Source organism: Saccostrea echinata, unplaced genomic scaffold (assembly GCF_033153115.1).
Source record: "Saccostrea echinata isolate AGI-Se365-2 ecotype Australia unplaced genomic scaffold, CSIRO_AGI_Sech_v1 ptg000054l, whole genome shotgun sequence".
Lineage (NCBI taxonomy): Eukaryota > Metazoa > Mollusca > Bivalvia > Ostreida > Ostreidae > Saccostrea > Saccostrea echinata.
Window position 1 is genome coordinate 4,041,677 of NW_026889803.1, and position 23,308 is coordinate 4,064,984.

Sequence of the window (23,308 nt, forward strand, 5' to 3'; positions counted from 1 at the left end):
TCAAGGGTTTGATGCAAGAGCTATCCCACTCACAGCAGGTGGATAAGCGTTTTATTATACTGATGTGTATCATAATTTCTGAGGGTTTGATTTACCTGATACTACAGTTCCATAGGAAAAAAACATGAAAAAAAATTATAAAAGTTTTGCCGGAACAAGTATCTGGAATAAGATAACACTGCTAGAATGAGCTGAAACCCTGATGACGTCACAATGTTATTGAAGTCAGGATGACATCACAAGTCTATAGACTGATTACAGGAAATCAAAATTGGCAGCAAAAATTACATGAAAATTTTCCAAAGGGTGGGTAGCAAAAACTATACCCCGGGGTATGGCTTTGCTATCTGTGAAAATTTTCAGACTATAAAAGATAGTTATTTTACCTTCTTAACTTTATATAGGAAACATTTTAACAGAAGTATAATAACTATGTTTGCACTAAATATACAGTCAAACCTTGTTATCTTGAACTTCACAGTACCAATGAAATACTTCGAGATATCCAAGGATTCGAGATATCCAGGGTAAAATGCTTAAGAAATAAGTGCTTGGGACTTCAAAGTCACTTTGATATATCCAAGGTATTTGAGATATCCGTGTTCAAAATACCAAAGTTCAACTGTACTTCATTTTGTGTTTTTAAAAAACAGTAGTCCCTCAGATGAAATATATATTTAACTAAAATTTAATGTCTATGATTCCACTACACATACTTCATTTATATTTTTAAAACATTATGGAGCTTGAAAATACTTTTAAATATCTGCATGATCTTACATTTGTGTGTGACCAATATGAGTGGTCAAAGTTGAAGTTGCGAATTTTGACATCTTTGGGACCTGCTTTGGGATTGGTTATGGCTGAAAAAAAAAATATAATGGTACAAATACAGTAAAACTTGGCTACAGCTAATATGCTTACGGTGAATTCATGATTAATAGCAAAGTGATTTTCATTTCCTGTAGTTATAAAACAAATTATGAACTCAACGGATATAACAAATTAAATTTATAACACATCAAAATTAGTTGTTTATCTGGCACTTCACTATAAGCATGTCTTACTGTGTTCTATACAGCTATAATAAACATAATTATGAATGCTTTCTATGTTTTTTTGATGTGTCAATATTCTTTTCTTTCAAAACAATCTTTTTATGTACAATATCCTGATTTAAACCCAGCTTCCATTCCCATTTCAATCCCCCAATTCCACTATCAACCGAAAAACCCAAGGCTAAATGGTTGACCTTGGTAGAGTAATTATATAGTAAGGGGTTTGATCTGGATAAGGGGTGTTTCATTATAATTAATATATACTTTTAATAAAGCAAAAACAGAACAATAGCAAAAATAAACTGTCTTTTTAAAATATATTTTTTAACATTTTAAGATTTTAATAATGGAATATTCTAAAGAAGGCTTTACCTAAAAGTATTTAATTTAGCAATTAAATATATATAAATAAATAAATTAACTTTGTTAAAAACATGGCACAATATTTGAAACATGAAAATTTTTCAAGTTTTAAAAAAGCTAAGCAAAACAGATTTGTAATGCATGAGTACAAGCAAACATCACAGATCAATATATGTGTGTTGCTACAACTGTAATGTCACCTGCACTGTCTATGCAGATTAGTACCAGTACTAGTTAGGAATGCAAGGTAGCAAACAGGTTTAACTTTATGTCTTTGTACAGCCTTGTCTTATTGGTGTGCTTTTTTTTCGCAGAATGAAATGCATGTACATCAATGCCACAATAAAATACATGTACTTCAATACCAGATCTCAATGTTTTTTTGCATTTACCAGCATGCTTTGTATTCTTATGACAAAACACTGTAAAAATTAGACTGTCTACTGACAGGCACCTTATCCTTTTCTTGCGTTCTTTGAGAAACACTGCAATAGCAGGTCCTTAATACGAGTAGATTGCCCTTGTGTTTTGCAATAAAAAATTGCAGCTATGCATGTCTTAGAACATGTATTTACCAGTATGCTTTCTTTTGCTATGGAGATACAATCTAATGTAAATGACAATTATGTAGATCTCCACAATAGCATAGACCTGACTCAAGCTTGACTTACTAGTTGTTTTGTCCTTCATTTTTATGATAAGCTCTGAGTTGAGGTTCATTTCGCGGCTGTTGAAGGGCCGCACCCTCACTGCTACCTTTACAGAAGACATGGTGCTGAAAAAAACACACACAAAAGTTTATTATAAATTTTGAAAAAAATAATGATAAATATTCAATATTCTATCAATTAAATTTAAGTTGATATAGTCAACTTTAAAGTTGGAAAAGCCAACTTTTAAGCTGGAATTACGAGCATTAAAGTTGGAAAAGCCAAGATTAAAGTTGGAAAAGCCAAGTTTAAAGTTTGAATTACCAACTTTAAAATTGAAAAAGCCAACATCGTTTAAAAGAAAATATCACTACACATTTCGGTACAAGTCTCACTAGATTTCAAACATTTCTGGTGAAAGATTTTGTTTTAAATTGGTTAATTACCTTATAAAGTTATATGAATGAAGTTAGAGGGAAATTCCTTTTCATGTTATTGTCTGTGTCTGTGACATTACTAGAACAATGACCTATGCCAATCTGACTACATGGATAATTCTCTACTGATCAGAAGCCAATACCTTTTTCATCAACTGAGATAAAAGACTAACTTCTTTAATAAAATATGGCTTCCTTCAGCTTTGAAGGTCTTCCCCATTTTTTTAAAATAACTTCCAGTAATTCTGTTATTATAAATTAGTCAGTGTGGTTGATTTTGTGTGACAATCTGCCATTAGGCATTATTTTATTCAGTGCAGTATAAATGCACCTAACTTGTGCTGTGCATCTTCAGTAGTAAAATCCTCATCAAGATAAACTCAAACAAAAGAAGTCTCTGATGAGACTGTAGCTCTACTTATTTGACTTGAAATAGTACAAGGTAAAATTTACACCTAGACTTGAAACACTTTCAGAGTTATACATCTTGATGTTTCCTTATCTTGTACATGTATCAAATTTACTAAAAGCAAACCAAACTATATTTAAAAATATTTTCACAGTTTTATTCATTTTAAGTAGCCACTGCAACACCATTTAGCATAAATGTTATTGTTAAACATAAAAAACAGATTCACAAGCCTTGTTATAGTTTACTTGTGTACCATGTTTAATTGAACCCAAATAAAACTGTACATGCTCTAGGAAGAGTAGCATTTTGAAAGAATTACACTTCTTATACCACAGTATCATTTTCCCTCAAAATCAAAAACAGGGACTGAAATTAAATAGAATTGTATCTTTAGGAGTAGTGTACCTATGTATCTTGTTTAACTGAAAAATTAAAAGAATTTCACGGAACTTTCTTTTTAGTAAACATGGCAAAAGAGCATTGAATAAAAATTTAAAAATACTAATAATTATGATTTCATCTACTTGTGTACCAAGTTTCATTGAAATTAGAACAACACTGATAGAGGAATAGCATTTAAAAAAAATTGTTTACAGGCAAACAGACTGACAAAAAGCTAGACAGATGATGATGGACACCTTGCAAATGTGTAAGCTTTTCTGGTCTTCCACCAGTAAAGCTCAAAAGGAAGCTTAAATTCAAAGTGAACAAAACAGGAGGACAATGGACAAATTTTTTCTCACTGATTCAATATACACTTTACAACTTAAAATCTGAGAAATTCATTTTCTGACCTTGTGCTAAATTATATAGACCTGATAAAACAGAATTAAATCAACAGTGTTTGATCATACAAGCCCATTGATTGGACACTGTATAAGATCAGTGAAATACTGGACCCCTTTTGTTGCCAAATTATGAATCCTGACACATGAAAGATACAGAGCATTTACACAGGAACAATACATTTACCTGAAGCTTTTGCAGATGCTAAAATATCTCTTTAGTAACAGTAAACAAGAGGCCCATGGGCCATATCGCTCACCTGAGCACATTGGCTAGGAAAAAAAGCAAAAATCAGTTCAGTATTGAAAAGTTTACGGGGTGGTGGTGGTGGGGGGGGGGGGGTTGAATTTTAAAGTACCTGATGATGCTTTCATATCAATATAACAAATGGCTTTGCTGTTCTTGAGCAGAAGATTTTTTCCCATATATTCATTTGTAAAAATTTATTCCCCCATTGTGGCCCCACCCTACCCCCGGGGGCCCTCATTTGAACAAATTTCATTCTACACTACCCAAGGATGCCTCCATATCAATTTGACTAATCAAGGCTTTTCTGTTCTTGAGAAAAAGATTTTTTCCTAAAAATTCCTCTGTAAACTTTGATCACCCATTGTGGCCCCACCCTACCTCCGGGGGGTCATGATTTGAACAAACTTGAATCTACACTATCTGAGGATGCTTCCATAGAAATATGACCAATCATGGATTTGCTAATCTTGAGAAGAAGATTTTAAAAGTTTTTTTCTATATACTCTTATGAAAAACTTTTTGTGGCCCCATCCTATCCAGGGGGGGGGGGGGGGGGGGGGGGTCATGACTTGAACTAACTTGAATCTGTACTATCTGAGGATGCTTCCATATAAATATGACCAATCATGGCTTTGCTATTCTTAAGAAGAAGGTTTTTAAAGATATTTTCCTACATATTTCTATGTAAAACTTGGATCCCCCATTGTGGCCCTACCCTACCCCTGGGGGTCATGATTTGAAAAAAATTGAATCAACACTACCTGAGGATGCTTCCATATAAATATGACCAATCATGGCTTTGCTGTTCTTAAGAAGAAGATTTTTAAAGATATTTTCCAATATATTTCTCTGTAAAACTTTGACCCCCCATTGTGGCCCCACCCTATCCCCGGGGGTCATGATTTGAACAAATTTGAATCTACACTACCTGAGGATGCTTCCAAATAAATACGACCAATCATGGCTTTGCTGTTCTTAAGAAGAAGATTTTTAAAGATATCTTCCTATATATTTCTATGTAAAACTTTGATCCCCCATTGTGGCCCCACCCTACCCCGGGGGTCATGATTTGAACAAACTTGAATCTACACTACCTGAGGATGTTTCCACATAAGTTTCATCTTTCCTGGCCCAGTGGTTCTTGAGAAGAAGATTTTTAAATGATGCCATTAATTTTTCACGAATTCCTAATTATCTCCCCTTAAAAGAGGGCATGGCCCTTCATTTGAACAAACTTGAATCCCCTTCACCCAAGGATACTTTGTGGCAAGTTTGGTTGAATTTGGCCCAGTGGTTTTTGAGAAGAAGATGAAAATGTGAAAAGTCTACAACAACAACAACAATGACAACGACGACAGACAACAGACAAATTTTGATCAGAAAAGCTCACCTGAGCCAAAGGCTCAGGTGAGCTAAAAAGCCATTATTTCTAATTCAAGTAGTGTGTATTGATTTTAAAACAGGAACTTATAGGTAACAAAAAAAAAAAAAACCCAGGAACTTAAAGACAAAAGATGAACAAAAGTCTCTCTCTCTCTCTATATATATATATAGCACATAGTATTCATAATTGGTAGTATACTACACTAAATTAAATAAAGATACATGTAATTTAAATCAAATCTTAAATTAAGGGGGTGGACATTGGTTGCACATACTGGTTCTATGCCCTTGATTCCAGTCACTGCCACTAGGAATTACAAGTTGGTTTTTCAGGGTGCTTAACCAATGTCAGGGTACCAGTCTATGGACATTGGATGCTCATAAATATAAATACTTAAGCAACAATAAAATCATCAAATCCTTTGGCTACCTTAGGTTTTTTTTCATGATAAAATCTTCCTATAAATTATATATCATATAATTCACCTAAAATTGATCGATCATTTTCACTGAACATGTTTCCCAAATCTGCAAATCATTTGACTTAATATTACCCAGGTATATCATTGCTGATCAGGAGAATAGTACAATCAAAGTTCCAGTGCTGCAGGAGCATTTGATATTCTCAAACAAATGGCACTCACACATACAATCTTCAATTTCTATACATAGAAAACTGTCAGATAACAATGTACAATTTGAATTAAAAATTAAAAAGTTTATAAACTAAACCAAAAATAAGAGTGTGCACCTTTCACATTTCTAGTCTATTAAATTACAGCTATGATAATACTTTGAAAACATGACAACAAAACTGCCAATGAATTGATTCTAGTCCACTTGAACAGTCTGGGCAGTTTCCCCATTACAAGTCATTATTTCAATTAATTCTTTTCATGTCATATGTAATCATATATGGTGAAATACCAAAGTTTAATTTTCATCATCAACCAATTATTAATATGTTCTTGAACCTCAAATACCATATGGTATTAAGAATTCAACTTTTGGTCATTAGGATAACCCTTTACAATTAATAAATGCATTTATGATTATCAAATAAATTCAATAACCAAGATATATTTAAACACATAAATTCTATTTATACTTGAGTAAATAGTTAATTTTACTTAGTAAATAATTGATATTGATTGGTCCCTGATGTCTATATTGCTTCACCTTACATTCCAATAGAACTAAATCAATACTGAGCATGGAGCCTGCCTGTCTATGCATAAACATTTCCCTGACATCATGTCTGGCTGAATTTCCAATATTGTCAATCCTTCCTTTGCAAATAATTAATACATCAAATATCGATATTGTCACCAAAATTAACACTTAGAAAATCAGACCTTGCAACAAATTTAAATGATCTAATAAATACAAAGAAAAGAATATGTTAAATTAAATCAACATAATTATTACAGAATTGACTTAAAGGTCATCAACTCCCTGGGTGTATTAATCAATACATGCTAATTGATTGACTTAAACCATCTGTCTTTATGGTACTCTACCTTAAATGGCTTTATCTCCTAATTCAGGACTTTCACCCAAATTAAAATCTTTCTGCCTGCTTGTCTGTAAAATAAGTGTCCATTCTGCTACAGGTTTACTAATCACTTAAATCCATTTTCAAAATTTTCTCCCTGAAATGAAAATGAAGTGCTGTCAAATGATCTGTTGAAGAGGCCAGTCAAGTCCAACAAACACAGTAAACATCTACTTTTCTGTCAATTTCTGATAAAAACTTCCAAAAATTCCTGTGACTTACAACAAAATGTTACAATTCCGGTTTAATAAAATGCTAATACAAAATAACGTCATGTGTTATCATATTATAATAAGACTGCTTCACTTCCAAGCTTGAATTTTGTGCTGCATTCTGAATCACTCTTGAGTTTGGAATGGAATATTGATCTTTGGGATGTTAGAAGCCTTAATGATTTTCTGACAGAAGGACTTTGTAGTGGCAGTATTTAGTGTATAGATCTGGCAGCAGAAAGTGTTAGTGTCCCTTCTATGTGCTGGAAATTACACATAAAAGAGAATTCTAGTAAATCAAAGGGAATACCATTTATGGAAAGTGATGAAGCACACAATAGCTCACTCTATAAGAGAGTACTATCAAGTGCATGCCATTGTTTATGCATCGGTTTCTCTTCTCCAAGGCCCTGTTTCACAGAAAAACTTACAACTAAGTCTAAAAAATTTTACTTAGTTCTTTAAAAATCTAGCCAACTAAATAATTTTGTGAGATTTTACTTATATGAATTTACATAACTGAATTCTTCTTCACTTTAAATTCACAATTATTTCAACATAAAGAATAAAAGTAATCTCAAAAGTAGATTTACTAAATAGGTTTTAGTCATAAGTTCTTATGTATAACACAGCTCTGAATATCATTCCAAAAAAGTTACAATCTCAATCATTACTGTAAAAAAAATATCACTTCTACATATTTTGTAGCTGGAAATGTAGAATGCAATCAGGGGTAATCAAAGATTATAAACCTCACCTTGACAAATATCACCTAGAAGTAAGGCAAAGTCTCACACCAAATGAATGTTAGTGTGCATATCTACATGCAACATCAAAGCAAGTTTGGTCTGGGTAGGACTTAACATTTACTTGGAAATGGACCTACTCCAAAAACTTTTATTATTCAATCATCCTGAAAATGTCAGTGAGCTCCAGCATCTGTAGCGAGTCTGGTAAGTATGTATCCCTTGACACAACATTCATGCATGTTTGGTCTACATACGACCTACAGTTTCTTGGGAATGGACTTTCTAGTTTCACCTAGTCAATCATCCAGAAATTGTTGGTTAGATTCTGTCTGTAGCATGCATAATCCATGCAAGTTTGGTCAACATGGGGCTATAATTACTTGGTAAAGGACCTATTCCCAAAACTTGAACCTGGTCACTCATCTGAAAAATCTAATTCAAATTGCAGAGCAAGCCTGCTAGTGAGCATCCCTAGCTGCATCATCCATACAAGTTTTGTCAACATAGGGCTTACAGTTATCTGGGAATAGACTAACTCCTTAAACTTTAAGCTGTTCAATCATTTGAAAAATGTAGGTCCAATGCAGCATCCGAAGCAAGTTTGGTATGTACATCTCTAGATACATATGCCATGCAAGTTTGATCCCCATACAGCTTATAGTTAGTTACTTGGGAATAGACTTGTTCCAAAAATTTACACCTGGTCACTCATCTGGACAATGCAGGTCAGATACAGCATCCTAAGCAAGTCTGGTAGTGTGCATCTCTAGATACATAATTCATGCAAGTTTGGTCAACATAGGGCTTAAAGTTACCTGATGAACCTACTCCAAAAACTTTAACCTGGTTACTCATCTGGAAAAATGTGAGATCCAACATCTGAAGCATATCTGGTAGTGTGCATCCCTAGATGCATCAATCAAGCAAGATTGGTCCTGGTAGGGCTTATAGTTCCTTGGTAATGGACTTGCTCCAAAATCACTCATGGAAAATCTAGGTCACATCCAGCATCCACAGTATGCATCCCTAGATCCATCATCCATTAAAGTTTAGTTCAGGTAGGGCTTAAAGTTACATGTACTTGGAAACTCACCATAAAATTTGACTCAGATCCAGCATCTGAAACAAGTCTGGTAGTATACATCCCTAGATGCATAATCCTTGCAAGTTTGGTCCAGGTAGAGCTTACAATTACTTGATAATAGACTTGCTCCCAAAACTTTAACCTAATCACTCGTCTGAATAATCTAAGTCAGATCCACCATCTGAAGCACGCCTGGTAGTGTGCATCCCTAGATGCTAACACAGATACTGAGGATATTGCATAACTCATCGCAACTTCATTGAGGTGAGCTAAAGAAAAAAAACACTTCAAATTATAATCCACTACATTTCTTCTCAAACATCACTGCCCTTGCAATGCCCAGTATTTCCATTAAAGCTACTGAATAAATGCGTTTGAATACAAGTTACATGATTATCTTACTTTTCTTTTGTAATACATTTTTTTTTCAAGTTATTCAGAATGATAATAGGTTTTTCCTCCAAATAATTCAAGCTTTCAATCTACAATTAACCTATCTGTTGTAATGCAGTTTCTTAACTTTCACTTAGTCCAATAAAGGAAGGGATGGGATGCCTTGCACAAACTTAAATTTACACCATATTAAGTTTTCAACTTTAAAGAATTTTCATACAAAGGGTCATGATATGATAAAAATTATTGAAGTTTGTGGACTTCTTCCTAGCCCACAGGGGCAATATTTTAACAAAGGACAAAGGCATACAAGGCAAGGACAATCTGCAACCTTTCTCATTTTTCAAAGTTCATAGAAAAGTTAAATAAAAAATATAATGTCATCTTTAACATATCTGATTAATTGAATTACTTATCGATTGATAATTTACTTTGAAGTTGACAGTTATGCATACTTGTGGAAAATGGGTCTATAATAGCTAGAAAAAAATTATTTTTGAAAATGAGTGAACTTCACTCAGAAAAGCTCACTTGAGTTTTAGGCTCAATTGAGCTAATAAAAAATATATGTTAAGCTCTTAATATATGTTAAGAGATGGACATTTGTTATGAGATTAACTATTGTTAGAACTTGTCTGCTTTTCCTAAGAAGCAACATATACATATATTAATGTTTTGGTGGATCAGCTAGGATCAGATCTCACATGAATGCATCTAGACAAATCATATTACAAGTGAAAGAAGCAATGTTAACAAAACAGATATCTTTTACATAAAACAATAACTCCTTATTTCCCCATCCCATTCTGACCCAACAATTCTTTACAACAATGCAAATATCGAGAACAGATTCAGAACACTGCAACAAAATCATAAAAATGTCCTCAGAATTTGATATAATTTATTTGCAACAAAGCAGTGGGCTAAATGTGATCTTGTATAAAAATGTATTTTTCTTCTGGCTCTGAAGCAAGCAATCCCAGCATCTTAGTTGAAAGAGAGCCTTGGACATATCGATTAAGCCTGGAACATGCCATTATTGGACTTGTGCAGGGAAATGTCTTGCCTAAATCAATATGCCTTTTGTCTTTAACTGTTATCAAATACACACCAAAAACATACATAATACTATGATTCATAGATCAATAACTGTGTGAATCAGACAAAGATTAATTTTAAAAATAACAGATTTTGATCTGAAACAAATGTTTCCTGGAATAAATGTTAAAATCAGGACATTTAGGGGAGCATTTCTCCTAAAGAAAAAAAAGTCTCCATGGTTATTAGTGTGGGTGGGATCAAATGAAAACAACATCAGTTATAATGTTCTGATTATCTGATCTTTGATTCTCTGCCTGTTATAATTAGCATCTCAAGATAGAATCATGTTATTGTAGGTGTTTGGGCTCAGGTTAATTTAATGTTGCTTTAAATTTGTGTAAACATTTTTGAGTATCTATGAAAATTTCTTTTGGTAATTTGTGAATATTTATTAAGACAGCATCAGATAGAGAAAATTTTGCTTGGCACCATAAGCTGACAAAAAAGGTGTGAAAAATGTTCATCCAAAGAAGGCTCCTAATAAGACAAGAAAAATGTTGGGTCAATAAATATGAAACCATACTGTATTAAATCATTTTTTGGCAATTGTCATGTCCAAAGAATTTTTTAAGGTAAATCAGGGCAGTTTGAGAAACTCTGACAGAACAAAAGGCCTATTAATGAAAATAAGGTATTACACATCAATAGTTCTATCTGTCCCTAACCTTGAGTTATGAAGGAGTAAATTTTTGCAAAAATCAAACATACAATAATAATTTAATTTTGGTTGTAAAACGTCATTTGATTGGATAAAAAAATTAGAATATAGTGTATAACCTGGGTTGCCTACGTCACAATAATTTATGTCAAAAACATATCAATCCGCTTCATGTTACATTTAAAATACATACAATTTAAAGGCATTTTTGAAGGAGAAATTGTTTTATTTTTTACACTTAATGATGGGAAATTAAATTATAAGGAATGACTTTAAAAGCTACCCAAGTTATACTGGTATACTATAACCTGGGTGGAACAGTTTACGCTTTTTTATAAAGCGTAAACTGCCCCAACCCAGGTTATACCAGTATAACTTGGGTAGCTAATAAAGTCATTCCTTAAATAAAATTTTGTTTAGACATACATGTAACCATAAATGGTTTGTCTGAGGTATATATGACACTGGGCAGACATGATGAGATGCGAAGTAAACATGCTCAATAGTCCAATTAAACAATACAAACTGAAAACATGGACCTTTGAAAATATCAGAGGAGGGATCTACCATGAGAGGGGAAACATTCCAGTTATACCTGCTATAAGCCCTTTGACTTGATCGGGAAAAAGAGTATGAAAATTTAAACAAGGGCACCGTGAAGTGGAGAATCCCCTCACAAAGAACATATAGATCTATAAATCAAGGCAGCATTGGACATCGATCCCAATGCAAATTACATCTCTTCCATTTTGCACAAGGACAAACTAACAACACACGAACTAACACACACACAAGCATATTACTATATCCCCCCCCCCCCAAATCCATTGCATGAGGATAATAAATCAGTCAACATTCAACCTAACAACAGGTTGTAATTGCAAACAAGGTCCTTGCATCAATGATAGAATAAATTTGCAAAAATGTTGACTTTGAACAAGATTGTTGATACCTTTGTAACATTAACTTATTTGTCAGTGACATGTGTAACAGAGACATTTATGTGCCTCTGCTGGGGATTGAACCCGTGGCCTCTGGCATGCCAGTCCAGTGCTCCACCAATTGAGCTAAAGGTTAACCCACTAGCCTAAACTAGTAGGAGGCCATGTATCTGACACTACCACACCTGCCTCAGTTAGGAAATTGTGCTCATGTGTATCAAATCAGCTTGGAGACATAAATACCACATGCAGACGAAGGTATATATGTATTTCCACATAATAATGGATGTTTGATAATAGAAAAGTTAAAGTCAACCTGTCTATGACAAAGAATAGTTGTTTGCCATCAAAGTCATTCTCAAGTAAAAGATCCAAATATGAAAGAGATGTGTCAGTCTCTCTGCTGTTTTGAGTTCATTGGGACGTGTTGAATCACATTTGAACGAAACTCAAATTATTTTGAAAACAGTGGAAAGTATAAATCAACATCTGAATGAATATGAGTATTATTAATAAATCATCAGTGATATATTTAAATGTAGAACTGAATGCCACGGCAAGAGATTTCTTCTTTTTGTGTATTGGGTAGAAGTTTTTAATGAAATCCTGCTTCACAAGAGGACAAAAACAGGTCTGCTAACAAAGGAGGACAGTTAGTACCCATGGAAATTCCAACAGATTGTTGATGATGTAAAAAGTTTGCATGCTGTAGAAGCCAATTTGTTTACAAATCACAAATAACCACCATACCATCAATATCACATAACCATGCACATATTACAGAGACTTTGCCTAGGAACATAATTGTACGTGTATGCAATATGAAGTTCTATATATGTTTAATAACTGCTTGATTTATTGTGTCACATTGGATATACATTTACACTTACACACATAAAGACATTTTAAGACAAACAAAGCAATATGTGTAAAATTTCCTCTTAAAGTTTTATGTGTATGCATCTCCTTGAATACAACAAAACCAAGGATTTAGCTTTGCCAGTACATGTAGTATAATTTTCCTATATATTTTAGCGATCTGAAATTATATTTATAGATGATTGACTGAGCATTGGGAAATATGCTCACTTGAGGTCTTTGCAAAGAACACCATTACACAGACCAAGCTTGTGCAAAAACCAAGGGGAGGCATATTTCCATATATTCAGTCAATAATCTTTTATTACATATCTTAATGCCCATTTTGTTCTTTTTTTAATTACATGTAATATAAACATATTCTTTCTTAATTTTTGGTCATAAACATCCTTTAATACAATGTTGGTAACTACCTGTACTTTGGATTGTCATATCTGTGGCTTCAAAGTCATCTGAAAACATTGACATTGCAGGGTGATATGGCTCTCTAAAAGCCTTAAGGTTCTCTCTATTTAATTTGTTGAGCAATATATCAAATTATTACATAGTCTATTTATAGTCCCTACATAATCTATACAAATGCAAACAGTTCATAACACTACATATTCACTGGTTTAGAAGCTGTATTCACCAAAGGGTTGGTGCGCTTGCAGCGGCATTGTGACGTCACAATCAACCTCAAACAACGTTGTAAACAATGGCTGCAACGGCCGGAGCCGGCTGTGTATCTGAGCAGGAAAAACATTAGCCAAGCCTACCGCAGGATTATTTTCTACACATTTCGATGTCTTACAAACAGCAAAAGAAAAACATGGAAGTTTTATAACTTGTAATCTGGATTTTTTTAATTTTTCCACGAACAGAAGTTCGTAAATGAAAGTGGTATCATCATGCAGCCTTCAATGTCTTATTTATTCAAATCCGGACTATATAATAAAACAATTATGGACTCTTTCAGTGGTGAATATGGTTTACTCACCTGAAAAATATCAGTATTGACCTCAGCTTCGCCACAGTCAATATTGATATTTTTCTGGTGAATAACAAACCATATTCACAACCGAAAGAGTCCATAATTGTATAATATGTAATTAAATTGGGATATTCCTCCTTTATCTGTCTAACATCTAATTGAGAATTTCAGAAGTACATTGATAAGTTCATTTTAATTTTAAATAATTAAGAAAAGAGAAAAAAACACAAACACACACAACAAATAAGAGTTGAAGTTTACAATAACACCCCCCACCCCCCCCCCCCACCCCCCCAAAAAAATCAACAAACAAAAACCCACAGTGATTCCTATGTATAAGTAAATAATACCTCCCTTTAATAGAAAGGAAAAATCTAAATTCCTTGTAGTAATGAGGTTAAAATGAATTATATGTATTAAAAGCGATAAATCCTAGTGAAAATAATAATTAAAGTAAATACACTAAATCATACAGAAACATTTTAATTATAAGAATGATTTAAAATAGTGAAATTTTTATATGCTATGTCAAATGTTTAAGTCTGATGCTTAAACACAGCTCACTTCTTTCTTGTAACAATATTCATTTGTTCCATACTTGAAGAAAGTATATTTATATTGCATTACATAATACATTTATTCAGTATACTGCTCCTTCCAGTATTCATGATTATAATACTGCCTAACTGATATAATAGAGATTCTCAGATCTGATCAGTGGGACTTCATTTGTCTAACTGTTGTATGACAAATGCACCTCTTTTTTACCTTTGGTAACCCTGCTTGTCATGTCCATTGACTGAGATAAGTTTGTTGATGTATGGCAATCTTGCTGCTTTGGCATGACTGGTGGTGAGAAATTTGCCCGATTTAGAAACATGTTGGAGCTTGGAAAGCTATTACAAGTAATAGAAATGCAGATATTTGCTGGCTTACTTTATTTGCCAATTAGCCATTACAAAGCTACCAATGGAACCTTGAAATCAATCATAAACATTTATGTACTTTTTATTCAAAGAGTTATGTTGAGATTTGCAAGGGGGAGGGAGGGGGGAGGGGCACAAGTGATAGATACTGTACAGAAGCCTTGAAAATACTGGAACTTAAGTGAAAATACTGTACACTGCTCATCTTAAAACTGTACAAAAAAACTACAAAATACCTAGAAAGAATGTCAATATTAAAAGATCATATTTTTAATTAAATTTAAAATCAACAAATATCATGCAGTGTTATTACTAACTGAACAACTTTTACAGCTTTTAGAATTTCACAACACAGCAATCAATCCCCAGCATCATGAATTTTTTTTTTTTTTTTTTACAATAACAGTCCATAATACAGTATACCATGTGAGAGTCTCTGTCTCCAGCCAATCTGCATTTTTCTCATGATACTTATAAGCATTTCCCTGACTCTGAATGGACAATACTTATGGCAAAGCAGAACAATTAAGTTATGGATTGAATTTTGTGTCACTGTTACACAGCTCTGATTCATGCTGTTTTCTCTTTGACATGTCTTTCTACTGAGAAAATTCTAACAAGTTATAAACGAAATCCCTAATTATAAACAATTCAACCTAAAAGCCTAAAAGAAGTTTTGATATGCTTTTAAAAACAATGTTATTATCCTGGAAAACAATTAACAACTTAAATTGCATTATTTGTTTACATCAACTAACCACCAGTTAGTTGTGCAACAATCACAATTTCCAGTGTTATAAGCAACTCGACCGTGCTAACTATGTTGTCATGGTAACAACAAAAGTTCACCAAATAATAAATTCACCTTAATTTAAATTAATTGATATTGCAGATAAATAGTTGATTCAACGTTCTTTGTTAAAATTTGCACTTTTCAGACTTCGATTTGGTAATGCAACTAACATACAAGGTTATGTGACATCAGAATCTAGATGTTCCATATGTCACGTACAGTTTGAAGAGGTGGATCTAAATCTAAATTGACACTGAATACGTATTAGGTATCGGCCCTCGCCCTAACGGCCGCATCGTCAACATATTACAGAAAAATGGTGACTATATATTGACAATTCAAGTTACATGCCAAATTTTCCTCTCTCCTGAATTCTGATGTCCCACCTTGATCCTGTGAATGGGGTAAAAATAAGTGACGTGTAGTGTACAAATCATATTCTAAGGGAAGGGGGGGGGGGTTATAGGGTAGATTTACATATCATATGAAGGTGTCAAGCTCGACATTTCCTTGGGAAAGCAGATCAAGTGTTTTCATTATAGGCCTCACTCTGATATGCGTAACCTAATGCAGTCACAATGAACACAAAACTTTTAAAGATGTAAACAATACGCTTATCACATGATGATAATGTCATCTTACACTACAGACGACATCCTTCTTAGGTGACCGGTTTCTTCTACTTACCTGTGTCAAAAATCAGTAACCTATGTTGGGAATTGTTTCACTTTTACAAATACACAATGTCTATTTCTCTGCTAAGGATGGTTGGACGTAATTCAACGCAAAATAAGCATAATTTATCACAAAATTTCTCCTCAGTCTCTTGTAGTGTCAAAGGTTAAAAAGAAAATACAAACCGGAAGGTAAAAAAAAATATCCGGATTATAAAAACTCATTACCAGCTTTGAAATTTTCAAAAATAGTTTATGGAAAGTAAAATAAAACATTAAGCAAATCTAAATAGAAATTATCCGAAAAATATATTTTATACCGTCACTTTTAGGAATTAAAATCAGCAACAAAGATCGAATTATACATGTACGATATATCTAAAACTTTAAAAACCACCTGCGAGAAAATACGAGGTTTAAAATATTGCATAGCAACCTGACGCTGAAGATTGCTAGTTAGATTCAGTACTTTTCTTTCGGTGAGCAAATTTTACTGATCCTGTGTTAAAAATGCATTTTAATAGTTTTACCTTAATTATCATTGAATATTCAAATTAATCGATAATGGTTTGTAAGAAAATACATTAAAATTATTTCATTTATAGCCAGAATTTTCTCTGTACCATAGTTCTCTTTTCCTCCCAGAAATAGCATCATGTCTGACATACACTCAACAGCATACAGGTATGATGCTGTGTGCACGGAACTTGGAGTTACTCCGAATCCCTATGTTGTGAAAATGCTTGAAAGGGAGAAAGAGGAAACAGTGTTGTAAGTTTTTATCATATTGTAAATACCATTACAAATCAAATCAAACTTAAAAAAACAGATTTACGAAATATTTTGCACGTGTTTCTTTATCTTGTTATCTGAAAATCATATTTTCAAACTTAATTTTAATCAGTTTTCTGTTGAATGTGTTAAATTTACTCTAAAGTTGAGAATAATATATGCATGGATTGAACCAAGATCAGAATTTTTTTCTGTACCTATCACTTGATAACATGTCCATATGATTAACAAATAAAATAATTTTGAAGATTTTCTATTACTTTTTTTTTTAATCTACTAACTTTTTGTACATATGAAAAAAATATATCTATGTACATTCTGTTTTTTTTTTTAACTTTCACTCCCAAAGACTTATCAATTAACACGCAACATTCGTGTTTGAAGATTATTTCATAATTATCACTTTGATTTGAATAATGTCACAATTTTGAATTACTGCACACTCACAGAATGAAAAAGAAAGGGTAAGTATGAAAACGCTGAGTTGGTTACTATCTTGGACAACTTGTTAATTTTTTTTTACATTCTAGCTATTATTGAATCTTTACTTAATAATTCATTTGAAGAAGTATGGATTTTGTATTTTCTCTTATATTTCATGGTTTTTTTTTTTCTTTTAAAATATATTATAAAAACAGGTTAATTGTAATATATTTGACCATCTGTTTTATAAGTTATGAAATGTGTTGTCAGTGATAATGTCCATCCATGCTTCTTCTGTTGATGGCATGTTGTAGCATTTAATTACCCTTCCATGTTTAGTTTATTCCTTCTTGGTGCATTGATTAAAAAAAATGTCTTGCATGGTGTTAAGCTAACTAAATAACAAATTATCATGGGTAAGAATATGACAACTTTTTTTAGTGTTTAACAGTTATGACAGTATAATTATGATATTTGCCCCTAATTGCAGAATTTCAATTTAAAGATTTACACATTCTTTTCCTGTTTCTTCATGGAAGACAACTTGCAGCTCAATAAGAAAAGAAAAAAAACAACAAAAAACAAAAAACACTCATATGCACACACACTTGTAGACATTTCTGTGCAATATCTAGAAGCATGAACATATGAATACTACTTGACTTTTAATATGCATGACAATAGTTATTATCTAATATGAACTATCCAAATTTGAAGCATAAAAATGTCTAAACAAACTTGGTAAACTAAAGCTTTGTCTTTGGTTAACTTTCCCTTCATATTTTGGTTTCACCTTTTCTGGTAAAGACTCTCTTTTGTCGATAGCTCAATTGGCAGTGGTAGAGACAGCCGTTTCAGGTACAAGCATTCCCAATGAAACTCTCCTTTTAATATTCCATGTCAGTAACTGTTTTGAAGTATATTACCAATTCTTAAATTTATAATTATAACAAAATTTTAAAAAGTTATTTAAAAACATCATTTACTGTAACAATATGTTATCCATGTACCAAAGTGTTTGTGTAATGATATGAAATGATCCCTACCCTGGCCTTTTATGTTAAAATGAAATACTCCAGAAGTTGGAGCATTCTTAAAGAATCTGAATATATAAATGCTTAAGAGATCATGCACATAAAACTAGATTATTTGACCGGAGCATCTTTAACAAAAAATGAGATTCTTTAAGGATGTATGTTTTCTGCAATCAATGATATCCCAGCATTCCTTGAACTGTGTGCGTTGAAAAGTTTGAATTTCACTTAGAAATAGCTTAAATAAAAATGATTACATGTAATAACAAAATAGATTATGATAACTTGTCAATGAAACTTTAATAAAATTACTAAAAATCTGTGGGTTTGACTTGCAATTGAAATAACACATTAATAATATTGGCTTAATTGTAATGTTAAAAGTTGGTAGGTATAGTATGAAACAATTTTACTAATCTCTTAAGAAATAAACTTTCAAAATTACTTACTTTTCAGATCTTGTATCTATTTTGATTTTGTATATTTATGCAAAATTATATCATTTACATGAATTACTTTAGGGTTTAATGTGAAGTAGAATTTTAATAATTATTATTACCAGCTAGTACCACATGAATTAGGATTCATCAAGATACTGTATTCCCATTAAAATTATTCAAAATTCTGTTATCATTAAGATATGTCTAATTGAAAACAGAAAAGAATTCCCTTTTCATTGAATTTTACACAGTGAATTCAAAGAAAACATGCACCTGTATCTTGCTGGGAACAACCACCTGCTAACAGACAAGCGCCTTGTGGATGATGACATGATTGCCTTGTACAAAACACTACAGAACAACCTTTATGTCACCAGCATAGATCTAAGGTTCAACAATATCACTGATGAAGGAGCTAAACATATAGCTAAACTTATTGAGGTGTGTGGTTAATCTGATATAGCATCTCAAAAATAAGGTGTACATCAAAATTAATCTTATTTAAGTGAAATTTTCTTTTTGTAGTCTAGGCCTAGTGCATGTATCAAATGCATGAAATCATGCATATATATTTTGAAAATTTTAGTCATCAAGATATTTTTAAATTCTGGGTACTTTCACCAGAAAAATATACAGACAATATAAATATATTGACTTACTACATTGTAGGAGAGTGCAACTCTGAAGGACATAAATCTGATGGGGAATGACATTGGTCCTGAGGGAGGAGAAGCTCTGGCCAAAGCACTGCAGGTACTTATTACTAGTCAGAAAGTACTCCTTTAAAGTACCTCCAAAAGCTATGGGTACTTCTAACAAAAGCTTATCCAACAGGTACTTATAAAAAAAAATGTATAGGCAGGAAGTACTCATTTAACATACCCAGTAAAAGTCTGTGGGTACTTAAGCAAAATCTAATTATTCTATAGGTGCTTATCAAAAGTATAGTCAGAAAGTACCCATTTAAAGTACCCAACAAAAGTCTGTGGATACTTACCAAAATCTAATTATTCTACAAGTACTTAATACCAAAAGTGTAGCCCAAAAGTATTCAGTAAAGTACCCAACAAAAGTGTTTGGGTACTTATCAAAGCTCATCCTACCAGGTATTTATCAAAATCTTATCAGACATAAAGTACCCTTAATCTAAATTATCCTGTAATTCATACCTAACAAGAGCCTTGTATTTTTTCCACCATTTATCTGATAAATGTCTGTATAGAAATCTTATCCTGTAAGTTTTTAATAGGCCAATATATGTCTTAATACTTCTGCATTTGAAACTGAAAATGTAAAAAGATATTTTCAAGTTTTCATAATTTTTCTTCATTGAAATGATTGATTATCCTCCTTCCAGTATATGCAATATGAAGCAAGAATAAAATATATCACAATACCTGTAATTATTTAACAGAGGTCACAAAGACACAATTATGGGTGAATTTTATATTCTTTATAGTTTATACACTCTGTTTATTTTGGAAGGCTGTCTATTAAGGTATAGCTTAGCAGTTAATCAAGTATTATAGATCAGTCCTGAGTAAAATTATGTACATCTTAAAGGTTATTTATTGAAAGTTTATCATGATGTAGATCTAGGTCTGACACTTTCCATCCAATGCAGCTTTTTTTTAAAAAGTTTTTTTTTTTAATAACTTCTTAAGATCTGATAAAGTACCAGTATACTGATAAATCAAATGAATGTTGTAAGTCAATCTCTTATGATTTTTTTTTTTTACCCAAGAATAAATATGAATACTTGTACCTATTTTCAGAGCAACCAATGTTTAAAAGCTTTGAGATTAACAGCAAACAAGATAGGAAATAGAAGCGGCATGGCATTTGCTCAGGTTTTACAAGTCAACAACACATTAGAGGCCCTAGATGTAGCAGATTGTAATTTGGTTTGTATATTATAGGAATTGATCAATCATTAATTTGTATGAGGGTAGTAAAGATAAAATTTCTGTGTAAAGGTTCACTTGATGAGGTTATTATATGCCAAATTCTAAACAGCATATGTGCATGCGCACCGTGTTTGGAATGTATCTATCTCAAACTTTTACACAAATTTTCCTTCTTCTGTATTCATGCATTTTTTCTTGAAAATGAAATAAACTTGATCTTAAATCATTTTGCAGACCATTGAAAGTATCATCGCATTATCAACAGTTCTTTACCAAAACAAGTCATTGAAGGCACTTAATATCAACAGACCACTTCTATTCACCCATCAAGAGGAGACAACTGTGCACTATGCTAAGATGCTACATGTAAGATTCTGATCTTTTCCGATAAACAAGGGTATGACTGTGTATACAGCTAGTGTTTAATATGACTTTTTGGCAATTTTTTGTTTTTGCTGAACTATTGTATTGGGAACTTCATCTTTCCGAATATGTTTGAGCTCGATTCGACTGCATTATATTATATTACATCAAATAATTCCATTTCTCTCAGGTGAACACAACATTAGAGGAAATTCACTTACAGAAGTATGACATGAGAGATTTTGGGGCAACTCGTCTTGCAGAGAATTTAATGCAAAACAATAGTCTGAAGTACCTTGACTTAAGCTGGTAATTAAAACACACTGTCAATTCATGCACTTGCCAAATTCAATTTATCACAAACAACCGTCTGTATTTCTAACTAATAACACATTGCCAAGAAAATACAAAATCCTAGACCAAAATCAATTCATATATTCTTTTTTTTAAACTCTGAACTCATTCATTAGATTAATATTTATAGCAATAGAGTGACCAGAGATGGTGCATTAGAGCTTGCTAAGGTCCTGAAGGAAAACACGGCTATTGAGATTCTGGATCTCGGTTATAACAGACTGGAAGATGATGGGGCTTGTCATATTGCAGAAGCTCTTGGTACATACAACACTAATCTTAAAACGTAAGTCAACACTTCATGAGTGGAGAGATATGCTGTCAGGGAAAAATAAAACTTCTATAATGGTAATACATATAACATGATGTTTTCATAAAATTTAATAAATTGCACTTATATTTTTCTGCTAATATTAAGTTGGGGAATTGACTCTAATGCAAGTATTAAATGGTACAACTTATACATGTTTGCAATTTCTAAGTTTCTTTGATTCTTGATTTCATATACTGTATCTCAACACAAGTTATAGCTTAGAATGAAGTCTCTCTTGACAGTCATTTGGTTAATTCTAAATCTGATTTTGGGCTTTCTTAGACTGGTGGTGTCATATAACAATATTGGAAACAAAGGGCTGTGTGCCTTGGCTGATGCCCTGAAAGTGAATACATCTCTTGAACAAATCTTTATCTGGGGGAACAAACTGGAGGAACCAGCAACTATTGTAAGTGAAATTTATAAGAAAACTTGCCTAAAATTTATGTATATTTAAGTTCAAATATGAATCAATGAAGTGTTAAGAAATAAGAATGGCAATTTTGAATTTCACAATTTGTTGTTCTGTGTTCCGATTGTCACATCTAAGGATGACAGATACTACCCTGACAAACTTCTGTATTTTTTAAAGTTAATATTCCCTTTTAAATAAATTGTGTTTAAATAAAGTATATTTAACAGTTGCCCTTTTAAATTTGTTAAGTGCATTGGTGCTGATTAGACAAATACATAAAATTAGATCCAATATACTTGTATATGTCTCTTGAAATAATATTCATTTTTAATTTCAATAAAAATGCACAGATCAGAGACAATTCATAAGAAAGCATCTCCTGATAAATAAGAATTAGACTGTATTTCATATGGATAATCATTTTTTCCCCAGGCTTTTGCTAATTTACTGGAGAGTGGCAGAATAAACTCAGAGAATACAGACATCCGTGCCTATGTAGTAGATGGAGTAACAAAGCTTTGTGAATTAAACAATACAATCCGCAGACATTATTACTATGCCCCAAGTTACGGAGATGATGTTCCTAGCTGGCAGCCAAGGGGACAAAACCCACGAGGGTCCGATGTTGTTGCAATCAAGAATTTCACCACATATTAGACTTCATTATAAAATTTAGACATTTCATTTTTTACTTCTCATTTTCTGTAACATACTCATTTAACTTAACACAAATGTTCACATCAATGAAACATGTAACTTAATCATTAAAATTTATTTGTAAATTTGTATAAATATGTGTGTGATTCTTTTATTTGTGTGCATACTGCAAATAAGTCTGGATCTGAAAAACTAACCTGCAAGCAGGTGGCACAGTAAGTGTTGAAAGTTTTAATTTCATGTACATGTAATAAAAATATGTAAATATTGTACATAACTTTCCAGGAATGTTATTAAAAATTTGTAAATAAATTGTGAAATATCTTTCAATATC

At 32.4% G+C, this 23,308-nt stretch overlaps 2 protein-coding genes across 13 annotated transcripts in view; one reads left to right on the forward strand and one right to left on the reverse strand.

Moving 5' to 3' along the window:
• LOC133205174 (kinesin-like protein unc-104) overlaps window positions 1–6,979 on the reverse strand; it is a 30,395-nt gene extending 23,416 nt beyond the window's left edge. For all 11 annotated transcript variants that reach the window (XM_061340932.1, XM_061340931.1, XM_061340924.1 and 8 more), the window contains exons 1-3: window positions 6,859–6,979; window positions 2,093–2,196; window positions 781–863 (exon numbers count right to left, since the gene is read on the reverse strand). In XM_061340932.1, coding sequence (XP_061196916.1) covers window positions 781–863; window positions 2,093–2,192 — 183 coding nt within the window. In that variant the 5' untranslated portion in view covers window positions 2,193–2,196; window positions 6,859–6,979. The remainder of the gene's footprint in view (window positions 1–780; window positions 864–2,092; window positions 2,197–6,858) is intronic.
• An 8,072-nt stretch (window positions 6,980–15,051) lies between these two features.
• LOC133205326 (leucine-rich repeat-containing protein 34-like) lies at window positions 15,052–23,306 on the forward strand. Of its 2 annotated transcripts, none has more exons than XM_061341112.1 (10): window positions 15,052–15,056; window positions 16,905–17,047; window positions 19,217–19,406; window positions 19,635–19,718; window positions 20,741–20,869; window positions 21,107–21,238; window positions 21,426–21,544; window positions 21,720–21,875; window positions 22,185–22,311; window positions 22,750–23,306. In XM_061341112.1, exons 2-10 carry the CDS (start codon window positions 16,932–16,934, stop codon window positions 22,972–22,974), a joined length of 1,278 nt encoding a protein of 425 aa, XP_061197096.1. In that variant the 5' UTR covers window positions 15,052–15,056; window positions 16,905–16,931; the 3' UTR covers window positions 22,975–23,306. The 2 variants fall into 2 exon arrangements, with proteins under 2 accessions (XP_061197096.1, XP_061197097.1); XM_061341113.1 differs by lacking the exon at window positions 15,052–15,056 and adding an exon at window positions 16,736–16,755 and having other exon boundaries at window positions 16,922–17,047.
• The last annotated feature ends 2 nt before the right edge of the window (window positions 23,307–23,308 follow it).